Consider the following 15764-nt stretch of genomic DNA (forward strand, 5'->3'; position numbering starts at 1 on the left):
GCCCTGTGCCCCCACCCCGCAGCCTGACTCAACAGCACCTTTTCCCTTTCCTTTCCTTTTATTTTATTTTAATTTTTATTAGTGAAACACCACGAGGTACAGTTGTAGACCCACAAATTTTTGTGCTTGGGTTTCAGTCACACAATGATCGAGTACCCATCCCTCCACCAGTGCCCATTCTCCATCACCACTAATCCCAGTATCCCTCCCACCCCCATCACCCCCATCCCACCCTGCCTCTGTGGCAGGGCATTCCCTTTTGCTCTCTCTCTCTCTCTCCTTCTTTTTCCTTTTAGACACTGTAGTTTGCAATGCAAAAAGGGTATCATGCATATCATGCATGTTACTTTCCTCCTTTCAGCACTCAGTTCTTGTCCAGAGTGATCAGTTCCAACTATCACTGTCATAGTGGTCCCTTCTCTGTCCTAACTTCACTCCTCCTCCCCCTTTTTTGCAAGCTTTCTACCACAGGCCAATCCTCTTGATCCTTATTTCTACTGTCTTTGGGTATTCACACACTATGTTTTTTTTTTAGTATTCCAAAAATGAATGCAATCATTCTATGTTTGCATAGAATACTCATTTCACTCATATAAGCAAATTTCATGACTTCATTTTTCTTAACAGCTGTGAGTGTTCCACTGTGTAGATGTGCCATCTTTTTTTACCCAGTCACCTGTTCTTGGACACTTGGGTTGTTTCCAGATTCTGGCTATTGTGAGTAGTACTGCAATGAACATGGGAGTGAAGATGGCCTTTCTGCATTATGTTTTTGGGCCACTAGGATGTATTCTCAGGAGCAGTATTACTGGGTCAGATGGAAGCTAAATTTCTAGTTTTATGAGGAATGCTCAAGTGCTATCGCTCCAAATGGTCTGGAGCGATAGCACAGCGGTAGGGCGTTTGCCTTGCACACAGCCAACATGGCCTACCCGAGTTCGATTCCTCCACCCCTCTCGGAGAGCCCGGCAAGCTACCGAGGGTATCTCGCCCGCATGGGCAGAGCCTGGCAAGCCACCCGTGACGTATTCGATATGCCAAACACAGTAACAACAAAGTCTCCAAAGGAGACGTTACTGGGCCCGCTCGAGCAAATTGACGATCAACGGGAGGGCAAATGAGGAATGCTCAAATTGTATTCTAGAAAGCCTGGACCAATCAGAATTCTTACCAGCAATAAATCAGGGTCCCTTTCTCTTTGCATCCAGGAAGCCTATTTCTGGCTGTGAATATAATAGTGTTTAAAAAAACCCTTTATTTGGAATAGTGAATTCAGGGGACATAAGCTGTCACTAAGGAGGTCCTAGCCTCCAGAAAATATTTACACAGGTGATTCAGCTTTCTAGTTAGGTTCTAACCAGTTCCTCTGTATATCAGCTAAACTTATTAAGCAAGAGTCTGTTTGATTCTCAGCTTGTGTTTAAAGGAATTTATTGTCTGAGAGGGGGAAAAGATTAATGCAGATGAAAAAATGAGAGAACACGGTTGGAGAGATAGCAGAGTGGGTAAGGCTTGGTAAGGTAAGGTAAGCCTTGCGTGCTCACCCAACTGAGTGGGTGCTCATCCAACTCAGGTTTGATCCCTGCATTGCATATGGTTCCCCCTACAACCCTGCCAAGTGTGATCCTTTAGCACAGAGCTCTGAGCACAGCTGGATGTGACCCTAAAACCAACCAACCAAACAGAACCCAAACAATGGGAGAACAGCATCCAATAGTATATGATTTCATGCCAATTTGTGTGGGATGGCACCTAAGGTTTCCACAGTGGTCTCATGCTCTCCCCTCCATACGATCACCCGAATCTATCATCTTCTTACCCTTCTTGCGCGCTTGTCTCATACTTTCCATGATACACTTCCTCTGATGAGCCCTTTTGTACTTACCTGCACTCGGAATTGAACGGAACCAAGAGGCTGTTATTCGGTCCTTCAAAACGGGCCAGATGTACCTTTCCTCTTTTGTCTTTATTTTGGTGAAACTCTGCCTCCTCTTTCTGCTTCTGGACCCATCTGGCAGGCAGCTGACAGAGTGCTTGAACTGTGTCAACCCCTCTGTGAATTTTGCTCTGTCACTCGAGGAGGCCTCCAACACTCAGCCTTCTCACTGTGAGTGAGAACCAGTCTTGTTCCCTTGAGTCGCTGTAACTTACTCATGGTACTTCTTGTATGGAAAACTTCACATGAAAACACCTTACAGTGTTTTCACAGACATTTTCTCATGTGAATCTTCCAGTAACTCTGTGAAGGAGGACCCTGTGGCTGGTGACCCCCTCACTTAATTTCTTTTCCTTTCCCCTCCTGCCAGATACATCGTCCCCTGAAGAAGAATACAAGGTGGCCTGCCTGCTCTTGATTTTTCTGGCTGTTTCCCTCCCCCTGCTTGCCACCGACCCTTCTTCTTTCTATAGCATTGAGAAGGATGGTAAGTAAGGAATACGTTTGAGGGGACCAGGGCTGTTTAGGTTAGTACTCTGCAGTAAGGAGATGAGACAGAAGGAAAGACCTCTGACTCCGATACAAAGTTCCATTTTCAAAAGCACTTGAGAGTGAATTTTCCATAAACTTCAATTCCAGTCAGATTTCATTGGGATATCCTTCACCTGGGGCTGGAGATAGCACAGTGGGTAGGGCGTTTGCCTTGCATGCAGCCGACCTGGGTTTGATTCCTCCGCCCCTCTCGGAGAGCCTGGCAAGCTATCGAGCGCATCCCGTCTGCACGGCAGAGCCTGGCAAGCTCCCCGTGATGTATTCAATATGCCAAACACAGCGACAACAAGTCTCACAATGGAGATGTTACTGGTGCCCGCTTGAGTGAATCGAAGAACAATGGGAGGACAGTGCTACAGTGCTGTCCTTCTCCTGATCCCCAAATACCACTGTTTGGTGTCAAAAAGCATGGTCCTTGGGCGGGGATGTATGCAAGTGACGCTGAGCACATGCTTGGCGTATGTTGTCACTGTCCTCCCGTTGTTCATCGATTTGCTTGAGCGGGCACCTGTAACGTCTCCATTGTGAGACTTGTTACTGTTTTTGGCATATCAAATACACCACAGGGAGCTTTCCAGGCTCTGCTGTGCGGACGAAATACTCTGGGTAGCTTGCCGGGCTCTCCGAGAGGGGTGGAGGAATCGAACCCAGGTCGGCCGCATGCAAGGCAAACACCCTACCCGCTGTGCTGTCACTCCAGACCCTTGGCATACACAAAACCCCAAATTCCATCCCAGCACCACATTGGCTTCTAAAATACTACTGGGTGTGGCTCCTATTAAAAAAGAGGGAGAAGGTGGCGCTTCTCTAAAAATATGTCCCAGTGAAGGTCGGCCTCGGATGGCAGCTAGCTCACTTTCCCCCTTTTTGTCCCCCTCCCACGCCTCATCGATAATCAAGGTTTCAACAACAACATCCACTGCTTGACCAAAGCAATCATCCAGGTGTCCGCAGCACTCTTCACACTCTACAACAAGAACATCGAGACTCACCTCAAGGAATTTCTAGTGGTAAGTGTGTCTAGACTTCAAGACGGGGAAGTCTCTTGGGAATCGACTTAAATTCATAGTGACAGCTGAATAGGTGGGAATCTGCTGTTCTCCCCTGATTTATTTGTAAATAGCAGGAAGCAGGAGTTCCCCCACCCTGATTAAATTCCCGAACCATTGCTATTATAGCTCCACCCAAATACCCAGAGAGCGTAGATCTAAAAGTCAACCATTTTTTGTCTGTTTGTTTGTTTGGGGGTCATACCTGGAGGTGCTCACATTTATTCTTGGCTCAGGGATCACTTCTGGTGGGGTTTGGGGGACCAGATGGGGGTGCTAGGGATCGAACCCAGGTTGGCTGCATGCAAGGCAAATAGTACTACTGTTGTTCAATAGCTCTGACCCCTTTTCCTCCCCTTTTCCTCCCCCCCACCCCCTAACAAACTTGAGTTCTAGCTTCTTATTCTAAGAATTTGTGTGATCTCTGAAGAACTCCGCCTCTGGAGCGCCTGTTTTTCTCCTCTTTTATGATTATGTTTTGGGGAGGTTACACTTGGCCGGAGCGATAGCACAGCGGGTAGGGCGTTCGCCTTACAAGCGGCCAACATGGCCGACCCGAGTTCGATTCCTCCGCCCCTCTCGGAGAGCCCGGCAAGCTACCGAGAGTATTCGATATGCCAGACACAGAAACAACAAAGTCTCCAATGGAGACGTTACTGGGCCCGCTCGAGCAAATCGACGATCAACGGGAGGGCCTTTACCTTTTACCTTTTTACACTTGGCAATGCTCAGGCTTGTTCCTGGCTCTGCACTCAGGAATCACTCCTGGTGGGCTCAAGGAGCCAGTGGAGTTTCAGGGATAGAACCTGGGTCAGCTGTGTGCAAGGCAAGTTCTCTTCATTCTATCTGATCTCTCCAGCCCTCAACTTTTCCCCATTATTAAATAAAAAGATTAGAGAGAAGCCGTGATCCACTTCCAGTGTGTGTTAGAGTATCCTAAGAAGTGTATTAAAATGCAGATTCCTGATTCTTGTCTACTCTCACTGAGTTAGAATAGAAAGCGCTGAGTCCAGGTCTCTGTTTTTTCATTTTTATTTTTAGGCGGGAGACAGTTTCACCTGGTGGGCTCATGGGAGTCAGGAGCTCAAAACTGGGTAGAATGTGGTGCCGAGGTTCAAACCTGGGTCTACTGCATGCAGACCAGGTCTTTGTTTTTGATAAAAGTCTCCAGGAAATCTGATGCACAGTGAAGTTGGAGAGACACTGCCCTTTCTAATACTGACAAAAAAGTCAAACATTGTTTAAATTTTCAAGTATCGGTGTATTTTAGAACCACCTGGAAAATTTCTGATCTACAGTTTAGGGGGAGGACTGGAATATTTGCATCTCAACAAGTTCACAGGTGATGCAGTTACTGCCTATCATGGTGTCTCACGTTAGAGCCATTGGCGTAGAGGCTAATTTCTAGGGATTGGAGCTTATAAACCAGATAGATGATTCTACGACAGGTTATATATAATTTGTTTGAAAAGAATTTGTTTAGAAAACTTTTTAAAAATGTTTGTCCTGGGGCTGGAGTGATAGCATAGTGGGTAGGGCATTTGCCTTGCATGCGGCCGACCCGGATTCGATTCCCAGCATCCCATATGGTCCCCTGAGCACCGCCAGGAGTGATTCCTGAGTACAAAGCCAGGAGTAACCCCTGTGTATCGCCAGGTGTGACCCAAAAACAAAAACAAAAATCAAAACAAAACAAAAAAACAAAAAACGGTTTGTCTCCTTGTACTATAATCATTGATCTTAGTTTTGCCTCTGGATAAACAGTAGCTAATCTCTTTCCATTGCGGAAAGAAACCCCAGAGTTTCCGGTTCTAAATCCTCCATGGAGGAATCCCATCCACATACTTTTGATACATGGCCCGTAACCTGCTGCCTGCTTGAGCATTCTGGCAACAGAGAGCTTATTCCTTTGCAAAATGTGGCTCTGATTTAAGAACCGGGGCCTCATCTAGCTCCTTCCTCTAGAAGAAATCACAGCTCATATGATTCTCTTAGGAATCTTTCCATTGTCCTGAGACGTACATATTGAGACTTGGAAATTTACTTGAGTCTCTTTTTTTTTTATTTTATTGCATCACCGTGAGATACAGTTACAAGCTTTCATGTTTGAATTACAATCACACAATGATCAAACACCCACCCCTCCACCAGTGCACATTTTCCACCACCAATATCCCCAGTATACCCCTGTTTCCCAACCTCCCCCTGCCTCCATGCAGACAATTTCCCCCATAGTCTCTCTCTATTTTGGGGCATTATGGTTTGCAATACAGACACTGAGAGGTTATCATGTTTGGTCCCTTATCTACTTTCAGCACACATCTCCCATCCCGACTGGTTTCTCCAACCGTCATTTTCTTAGTGATTCCTTCTCTATTCCAGCTGTCCCCCCAACCCCCACCCCCCACCACCCCGCTCATGAGACAGGCTTCCAACTATGGAGCAATCTTCCTGGCCCTTGTGTCTACTGTCCTTGGGTGTCAGTCTCATGTTATGTTATTTTCTACTCCACAAATGAGTGCAGTCCTTCTATGTCTGTCCCTCTCTTTCTGAAGAGTCTCTTATTTCTTAAACACACATAAAAATATTCCCTCCCTCATTTTACCTTCGTTCATTATTGTTGATGTTGTGTTGATTAGGGATTTCACACACACTTGGCTGTGGTCGTTGTATGTTGTTTTCTTTTTATTAAAAAGATTTCTTTAGAATCACAGTGAATTACAAAGCTATTTATGATTGCTTTTAAGCCACACAATGTTCCAACAACTATCCTTTCCATTATATTCCCTCTGATTTGGGGCCATCTCTCACAATGCTCGGGCCTGGCCTTGTGATCAGGGATCACTTCTGATGGGGTACAGGGTATTGTATATGGGCTAGGGATTAAATCCAGTTTGGCTGCTTGCGAGGCAAGTGCCTTACTCCTGTGTAAGTTCAAAATGTGGGTGCATGATGCATGCATTTGGTGGCTGAAAACTGCCTGTCTGGGGTCCCCCCCCCCGCAGAGGAACAAAGAGACAGGGAACCATAGACTGATGGTCAAAATGGTCCATTTAATGCAGAGCTGTTAGCATATTTACAGAACATCTGAAGGTATAGGGCTGCACATAGGTGTGATTGATCGTTTACAGAGGTAAAGCTTTTTGGTGGAGGCAATTCTATTGTGGGGACTAATTCAAGGAGACGCTCTGTCTCCCAGGGACATCTACAATGCTTTTCTCTTTCCCTAGCTACTAGTAAATATTAAACAATTGTTTACTTGTTATTAATACTTGCAGTTGTTTGGGTAAACACAGAGATATGATTCCAAATTGTAGTTCTCTGGGCTCTGAGGGCAAGCAAGGCTTTAACTATAAATCCCAGACTAAGTCCTCAGGTCGGTTCAGCTTGTCCTCCCTCATGGGGGTTCTGTTTCTTAGGTCATAATGGACTGCATCAAGCCCGTGCTTTTATGCTGTCTAGACTGTCCCATTTTGATGCCAGGGTAGCTTCGCCGCTTGCCCCAGGTTCATCCCAGTCCCAGCGGGACCTCCCTTTGTGGGGTGTTAGGAACTGCAGCAACTGAAGCCTGGGCCAAGAATGATGGATGTCCACAGGTAGATATATTTCAGATATATTTCCCAAATATCAGGACCATTGTATTAACGGTCTTTCTGAGTTTAAGCAAAGAACATTGCTCTACAGTAAAATATGAAAAGTTATAGGGGAAATAGAAAAGAAGTAATTAACTATAGACACAGAGTCCAGACTTACCAGACTGGTTGGCTATAAGCCAACTCATAAAGTAACCAACCCTGACTTGGAGAATTGTGACAATGAGAGGTAAAGACAAAGGAACGGTTAAAGGTAAATTCAGAGGATTTGGAGTGCTCATAAGAGCACTATAAGCTTCTTTGGGGGGGCGAAAACGGTCAATTCACTGGTGTAGTCTGAAAGAGTTAGGCTTAATATCCGACACCCTTGTGGCTGGCTCTCTGGCTCGAGTGGTTGCACACTCTTAGCTGCGATGCTTGCTGTGAGTTGCACATTGAGTTGTGGTGCTCACACACTCAGTGGCGGTTGCTCACTGAAGTGTGTGTATTCCTTTAGTTGTGATGTTTATACTTGTACTCCCTGGGGTCACACTCAGTGGAGGCATGTGTGATGAGGAGTGGCTAGAAATTGTTTTTAGTGCAGGGATAGCAGAGAGAAGAGATTCCAGGATCTCAGTAGTGCATGTGGCACATTGGACATTTGAACTCATGACCGTGCTCTTTTGGGGCAGGTGATCTGTGACACTGTGCTATTCTTCCTCTGGGTTCCAGAGGGCGTCTCGTGACATTGTGGGGAAAACAGATAGATGGAATAGCCTCCGAGCATCTTCGATGTAGAGAGGATTCACCCCGGAACTTCCAGGAGGGAATTCTCCCCTCTTGGTTTGCTAGCTGCACGTAACTTGGGCCTTTGGATTCAATTAATCATGTTTCATTCATCCCTCTCTTTGATCTCTCCGGAGATTGGAGGTGAGCACAGAGGACAACCATTTGGGAGTTGACAAAAGGAGAAAACCAAGAACACTCTGTCAATATTAAACAGCCTGATGACAGCGTTGTCTGGAGGCTGCTGCGAGGGAAGAAAAATCTCTGGGCATCCAGTGTCACTTGCTTTGTTGAGGTTCTTCCTGGCCCCTTGCAGCCTCCCGTTGCCTCGTAGGCTGGGTCACAGGCAGCGTGTGTTTCTGAAGCCTGATATCTGCCATTTTTTCCATCCTGAGTCTCCCTCTGGGAACATCACAGCCCTTCGTTCTCTTCCTTGATCTTTTCTTAACTTCCTGTATCCTGAGGCTGTCCTACTCTGACCTCCATAAAAATCTGCCGCCTAACAGATTCTTCCTTCACAGGTGGCCTCCGTCAGCCTCCTGCAGCTGGGCCAGGAGACCGACAAGCTTAAAACCAGAAATCGGGAATCCATTTCTCTGCTCATGCGCTTGGTATGTATCGGATTTATGTCGGTCTGGTAAAAGGAGAGGAAGGACCAGAGGGAGAATCTTCCTGAGCAGCTTTGGGTTCCTGCTGCTGTTATCTTCCAAAGACATGAGGAGCCTGGCTCTGCCCCGCCCCGCGTCTATTCCTCACATTCTGGGCAACATTTCCGAACTCTGTTAACATCCTGGAATACCAATCTTCAAGGTCCTCTTTGTAGGCTGAGCCTTGCTGACCCTGAGCTGCCCACTTCGGTCCCCTTTCCTCCAGTGTCCTCAGTCTGACCTCAGAGGCAGGGATCCTCCTCCATTCCTACCTGTTCAGAATGTATTTGCTTTTTCTTGACCTCCTAACACAGTCTTTCTTAACTTTAAAAGTACCGTGGAGAGGGCTGGAGCGATAGCACAGTGGGTAGGGTGTTTGCCTTGCACAACCCGGGTTCGATTCCCAGCATCCCATAGGGTACCCCGAGCACCGCCAGGAATAATTCCTGAGTGCACGAGCCAGGAGGAACCCCTGTGCATTGCCGGGTGTGACCAAAAATGAAAAAAAAAGATAAAAGTACTTTGGAGGTGCCAGGGGCAGTGCCCAGGGACTAATGGTGCATATTTTGCACACTTGAGACCCCAGTTAGAGTCTCAGCACAGTATGACCCTGAATACCAGAGGGATAACTCTGAGCTCCTCAGGGGTGTCTCTGCAGGTCCCCAGCAACACGCAGCAGCACATCCTTAGATCCTAGTACTGAACTGTTGGACCAGATGGGCCAAGTTACTGGGCGTGGCCTCAGCAGCCCCCTGGACATGACTTGGGAGGCCATCCTCCCCAAAATGAGTACTGCTGGCATCAGAGAGATAGTCAGGGGTTTAAAGAGCTTGACTTACCCTGTCTTGATCCCTTACACCACATGGTCCTTGAGCTTTTCTGGGTGCAGTTCTGGAGACCCCTAAGCAATCCTGGGGTGGCCCTGATAAGCCCTGGCACGGCAGGGCCTCAAGCAGCACTGCATCTTCCAGCCCTTGCATTAAACTGCGGGCCAAATTGACTGAGAATTACCAGGAAGCGCCCCCAGACCTTCTGAGTGAACATACAAAAAAAGATCGCTGTGAAGAAGATAGTGAATAGTACAAAACTGAACTTGGGGAGGGGTGTAGGAATAAAGAGAGAGGGAAGGGAATTTGGCCCAAAAAATGGGGAGGTAGAGAGCCAGGTGGACCTTGGCAGTTGCCAAATGAATCAGGCAAATTCTTCTCTCTCTCTCTGCTCTTCTTCTCCCCAACACCCCCCACTCCACAGGCCCCCCTCCCCCCTCCAAGCTGTGGGCTTTTCCCTCCTCTGGCAGAAAGTTCTGGGAACTCTGACTCAGTTCATTTAAAAAATGTATTTTCTCATGTTTCCCTCTTGAACGTGTACGGACTCTTGATCTAAGGTCTGATTCTCTGGAGTCGCACTACACTTGGACTGAGAGCTCCCACCTGGTGCCCCGTGTTTCAGAGACCCTCCTCTGTGCAGTAGAGATGCTGGCCTGGAGCCAGAGCCACCTTGAGTCCCCCTCGCCCCCCCCCCCCCCCACATACACCTTCACTCCTGCCCCAGGTGTCGAACTCTGGGACCTCAGAACTCTCTGTTAATCAACTTCATCTCATTTGTGGTGATGAAATAGACCTTCTCTCCCAAGTCCATTCTGAGGTTGCTGGTACTGCTGGTGTACAGACCTCGGGTGCCCCAGGAATGCATGGTTTGAGTTTAGCTGTTTAACTTGGAAGTCTGTGTTTATAAAAGCCTGTCAAACTGGGGCTGGGAAGAGAAGGGAGATCAGCCTGCAGGTTCAGTCCCTCCCTTCACTCTGTTCTTGTGTAGAACTCAAAAAGAAGCTTAAGAATTTTCTTTATTTTTTTGTGTGTGTGCTTTTTGGGTCACACCCGGCGCGATGCACAGGGGTTACTCCCGGCTCTGCACTCAGGAATCACTCCTGGCGGTGCTCGGGGGACCATATGGGATGCTGGAAATCAAACCCGGGTCAGCCTCGTGAAAGGCAAACGCCCTACCCACTGTGCTATTGCTCCAGCCCCAAGAATTTTCTTTTCTTTTCTTTTTTTGTGGAGGAGGCTGCACTCCTGACAGTGGTTACTCCTGGCAGTGCTCAGGGTGACCATATGGGGTGGTAGGGTTAAAGGCCGGTTGTCTGTGCGCAAGGCAAATGCCCTACCCACTGTGCTATTACTCCGGTCCAAGGATTTCTAATCTCTGGCCTCCCACAAAATTATAAAGGTATGTTGCAAAGCTTGCACGATACAGCACCATGGGGTCATTTTACTTATTGAGCAACAGGGCTGGTGGGAGTTCATTCGCAATCTTGATCCAGACCCTCAAATGTTAATGGCAAGTACAGCGAGATTCTCCCTGCTCCTTCTTTATAAGCCTCGGTCCTTAGTGGTATCTTCTATCTCATTTTACCCAGCTAGAAAAATAACGAGATTGATTCAATTAAGGTTTATGGTGGAGAAAAATAATGTGTGTGTGTGTGTGTGTGTGTGTGTGTGTGTGTGTTGCGGAGTAAGATAGCAGAGTGAGGGCAAATGCCATTAGTGTATCAGGAGGAGCACAATCTTTGGCGTAACACAACCTTGGAAAAGTTAATTAACTTTTCTGAGACAGATTCATCATCCATGAAAGTCAGCTGTAATCTTTTTGTTAGCGTGAACAGGATTCGTGAGAGAATCGATGTGAAGGTGCTAGTCACTAATAGCTGCTCAACAATTGTTAGTTCTTGTGGCCACTCATTTTATTATTTTTATTTATCTATTTTTTAAATTTTTATTAGTGAAACACCATGAGGTGCAGTTACGGACATTACACGCTTTTGTGCTTGGGTTTCAGTTATACACTGATCGAGTACCCATCCCTCCACCAGTGCCCATTCTCCACCACCACGGGTCCCAGTAGCCCCCCACCCCCACCCCCATTCCCCTGTCCCACGCTGCCTCTGTGGCAGGGCATTCCCTCTTGTTCTCTCTCTCCTTTTGGGTGCTGGGGTTTGCAAAGTGGCCACTCATGTTACGTTTGGGATGGTGTAGGCCTGTCCTTCATTGCTTTGGGCAGACTTCACTCTGCAAGAGAGCAGGTGATCCTGCGTTGCCGCTCAGTCCTGTCTCCTTCTGCTTCCCCGTTGCCCCGCTGCCGTCAACTTGTGGGAAGCGGTCTGCCCCTGTGGCAGCTCCCTGAAGCCTGCAGGCACAGGCAGAGAGCCAGCACCAGGCACTTTAGCGAGTGAGACAGAGGGCCTAGCTGCTGCAGAGCAATTTAAATGCAAATGTTTCCAGAGAGAAATTGGAAATGACTGAACAGGGAAGGAACTGTGTGCTGAGTTGAGAGTCGACTTATGTCACCCCCCGCTCTTGCCAGGCACCTCTTCCCCAGGTCTTCTGTCTTGACAGTGAAGCTTGGGCAGCACCCACCCCCGGGGGTTGGCAGCCTGCTCCTGGCATGGATTGATTTCTTAAGGAAGAGATGCTGCTCTTCCTTCGTGGGCTCCTAGGTGTCAGAACCGCGTCACCCTGGCCATTAGTCCAGCCTTTACAATTCACGGATGAGGAGATGGAGGAGAGGGAGGGACCTTGAGATGATACTCAAGGTCTCCCTGCAAATATACGGGCAGACGTATTAGGCAACAGAGCCCAAACCTCTTGGCCTTCACTCTAGGGATATTTTTACTCCTACACACTCTCACCATTTTTGAGCCCTTTCATTTTCCATGGAGAGTGGAGCAAAGAATTGGAGTTCGTGGGCCAGTGGTTCCATCTCCAAGTCATCACTCACTTCCCGCACCCAGAGCAGACATGAGCTTAAGGTTTAAAAGTCTCTCCTGGCAAGAATTCCTTGCTAGGCAGCGGAGATCCAAGGCCACAGTGTTACTCCTCTGTTTCTCTTCGTTCGGCGGCAGCATCTGCTCTGCTAAGGCTGTTGTGGTGCTTTGCGTGAGCATGTGTTTGAGAACAGCAGAATCTTCCACGTTTTCAAACTTGAAAGGATTTCAGGGAGAGACGCGTGTGAGAGCAGCCGTGGTCGATTCTCCTTCCTGACTGGATTTGCAGGATTTGAAATCACCAGGCATTTGGGAGAGGTCCCATCTGTGTGAACTGCAGAGGATGGGATGTGGGCACTGCTTTTCACAGTATGTTCGCTAGTCCCAAGACCTCCTAGATCTGGAGAGTTTGAAGGCCGAACACTCTGTTCCTTCCTCGGGTTGGGTTCCTTCAGCCCAACACTAAGTTGTGCTGCTCTTGCTGGATTCGTACCCTTCGCCCCGGAGCGCCCCCCTCCCCCAGTCTCATCCAGGCACCTTGATCTATCTTTCTGCTTGACTGTGGGGGTGCTGGGATTGCCACGGCACACAGGCTTCTAATTAAACTAATTAATCTTGCCTGCTCCTTGAGGCGGCTTCTTTACTGTTCCCCAAGCTCTGTGCTGAGGGAGAGAGGAGACTGACGCCCGGCACAAGAGGACCCGTGTGGATTCCAGGCCTCTCCTCCTTGGCCTGCAGTGGTGATCGTTTCCTTCTCTGCATAGCTTTGTCACGGATGTTTTCCTCAGTCCTTCCTGCTTCTGCGCTACCCAGCCACAGATGATTTCGTATCTGCAACGGGATCAGGAGTCTTATTGCCGCTAGGGAAGGGATTGGACCTGTCTTTTGCTTCGGAGACCTTTTCTGACCTTGTGCAGGGGATGGGGGGGCGGGCGGGGTGGGGAGGAGATTCTAACAGAGCTATAATAGTAGAAGGGGCCACTTTGCTTTCCTAAGGACAAACCAAGTGAGGGGAGAGAGGAAGTGTGGATTTGGAACCTGTGTGCTTGTAACGCGGAGACCCTCAGAGGACGCGGGGACCTGACTGAAGAGGAACAGGCGTCACCGAAGAAGGTAGTCATTTGTCCCACCTGAGATTCTCCTCTCTTTGCTTCCAGGTGGTGGAGGAGTCCTCCTTCCTGACCCTGGATATGCTGGAGTCCTGCTTCCCTTATGTCTTGCTACGAAATGCCTATCGGGAAGTATCCCGAGCCTTCTACCTGAACCGAGTGTCAGCCGGTACCCACTGAAGGGCCCTTTGGACCTGCCCTAAAGCCATGCCACACTCCATGCTGTGGCCATTTCCCAGGGACGGGGATGGGATGGGGTCTCTATGTTAGGAGTTAGAAGAAACAGGCGCACAGAGGAATGAGCAGTGCAGGGCTGAGAGGTCAGTCGTGGGGCAGGCCTTGTGGGGAGGGGGCAGGATGGGGGCTATGGAATGATGGGAGGGAAAACAACTTACAGAAAAAGTCAGAATGTTGGGGCCACGAGTCTGAATTTTAATAATGAACGAAATGAATGCCACGGAAGTTTGTTTTCTGTTCTCTGATGAGTTGAGCTTGAGCTCTGACTGGCATGGGTCCCTCCGACCTTCATCACTATTCTAGGATAATGCTGGCGGGCAGAGATGATCAATCATCATATTAAACCATAATGAGCTTATAATCCTCCCACTGGAGCTGCTATTGTCTCCCGCACATTCATTAGGACTATTATCTCCTCTCTTCCTTTTCCAAATGTGTTCAGCAAACATCCAGCCTGCTCCAGCTGCAAAGTAGGAGCAAAGGAACCCCTCTTTTACTTTGCTGGGGACTCACTGAACACAGGAGTCACTGAGTCTCTCTCTCTCGGCCCCCAATGCTGCTGCTCACAGGGGCACGGAGGGAGGGCTCCTGAGAGATGGTCCCCGCAGCCAAATCTCCCGTTTGTTCCCGTACCCCTTGTGTCAGGGCTAAGAAGTTCTTTCAGGGATCGAATCTGGACCCCTCCTGTTTCTTCTCTCCTACCACCAGAATACAGAGTCAAGGGTATAGGTCAGTTTGAGCACACAGGGCATCTTATTGGACGACAGTCACATGGGTTTCACTCCCAAAGCATTTGGGGGTGCCCTCTCCCATCTACGGGGACCAACTGAACCCCAACCCCCTTGTCATACCGGGTACAGCCGTTGCCTGAGGCGGGGATTTCTCTTCTAGATCTTACATTTCATAGACTTCATTAGGTTGGAGGGCCCTGTGAATAGGCATACTTGAGGGAATACAGCTGTTTTAACTAAGCCCTTTTCTGCATTCATTAGAATTTCAAGTGTCACAAAGCCTGGGGCATTCCAGATAGCACCAAACTGGATTTAGTTAACCCCAGTGGCTCCCATCCATCACTCCTGGGCCTCTACGGCCGGAGAAGAGCAGAGCAACAAATCAAAAACGTTTCATAGGTCTGGAGTGTTAGAATGGGTTCATATAATTAGCGGGTTGATTAGAGTTATGTCCATACTCGTAGGATAAAGGGGAAGCAATTACTAATTTCCAGCAAAGCCATGCAGCCTGCATTAAAGCAATTTGAGCACTGTTTTTGATTATTATTATTTTCTTCTCTCTTTTTTCTCGGCTGTGAAGGCTGGAGGTAGCACACTTGGTTGTGGAGTATGAATACCTGGTTGTGGTGCTTATTCGGGTCATGTGCCTAGTTGTTTTGTGTGTTTGGTTTTTACTTCTCAAGACCAAGACTTCAACGCTTTAGAAATCCTGTACCCATAATCAATACACAGATTTCTCTGCACAACGATTGTTTCCTTTTTAGAGTAGAGGCAATGGAGGATCCTACTTCCTTTTAGCGAACTGTGCTTTCTTACTATGGAAAGGAAATTATATTCTCACAGTTATTTTTATATGCTTTGCAGTGCTGAGGATGGAAGCAAGGGCCTTGCACACGCAGAGCAAGCACACTAGCACTGAACCACCATCCTGGCGCATTGATTTTATATTTTTGTTTGTTTGTCTTGTTTTGGGGTCCCACCCAGTGGTACTCAGCACTTACTCCTGGCTCTGCCCCATGGTGGGCTCTGGGAACTGTACGGAATGCTGGGGATCAAACCTGGTTGGCTGCGTGTGACACAACCACCCTACCTGCTGTGCTGCCTCTCCAGTCAGAAATTCCTCTTCTGTTTGCATGTGGAACTGCTTAAAATTAACTTTTCCCAGAAGAAAAACAGACTTTCGAATCAAAGGAATAGGACTGAGGATCCAAAAATAAGCCCTCAGATGTATGGTCACTTAATTTATGACAAAGGAGTTAGGAGCAGTAAGTGGAGCCAGGAAATCCTCTTGAACAAATGAAACTGGTTAGCCATGTGTAAAAATAAATGAATCCAGATCCCTATCTCACATCATATACAAAGCCAATTCAAAAGGAATTAAAGAC

General features: G+C 47.9%; 1 protein-coding gene across 1 annotated transcript in view; it reads left to right on the top strand.

Annotated features, from left to right (window-relative positions):
- Positions 1-13697, top strand: part of NCKAP1L (NCK associated protein 1 like) — a 62743-nt gene extending 49046 nt beyond the window's left edge. Inside the window, exons 28-31 of the mRNA XM_056120300.1 lie at positions 2307-2423; positions 3389-3498; positions 8417-8506; positions 13460-13697. Of these exons, the coding sequence (XP_055976275.1) occupies positions 2307-2423; positions 3389-3498; positions 8417-8506; positions 13460-13591 (449 nt within the window). The 3' untranslated portion in view covers positions 13592-13697. The remainder of the gene's footprint in view (positions 1-2306; positions 2424-3388; positions 3499-8416; positions 8507-13459) is intronic.
- The last annotated feature ends 2067 nt before the right edge of the window (positions 13698-15764 follow it).

This window comes from Sorex fumeus, unplaced genomic scaffold, assembly GCF_029834395.1.
Source record: "Sorex fumeus unplaced genomic scaffold, SorFum_2.1 ptg000042l, whole genome shotgun sequence".
NCBI lineage: Eukaryota > Metazoa > Chordata > Mammalia > Eulipotyphla > Soricidae > Sorex > Sorex fumeus.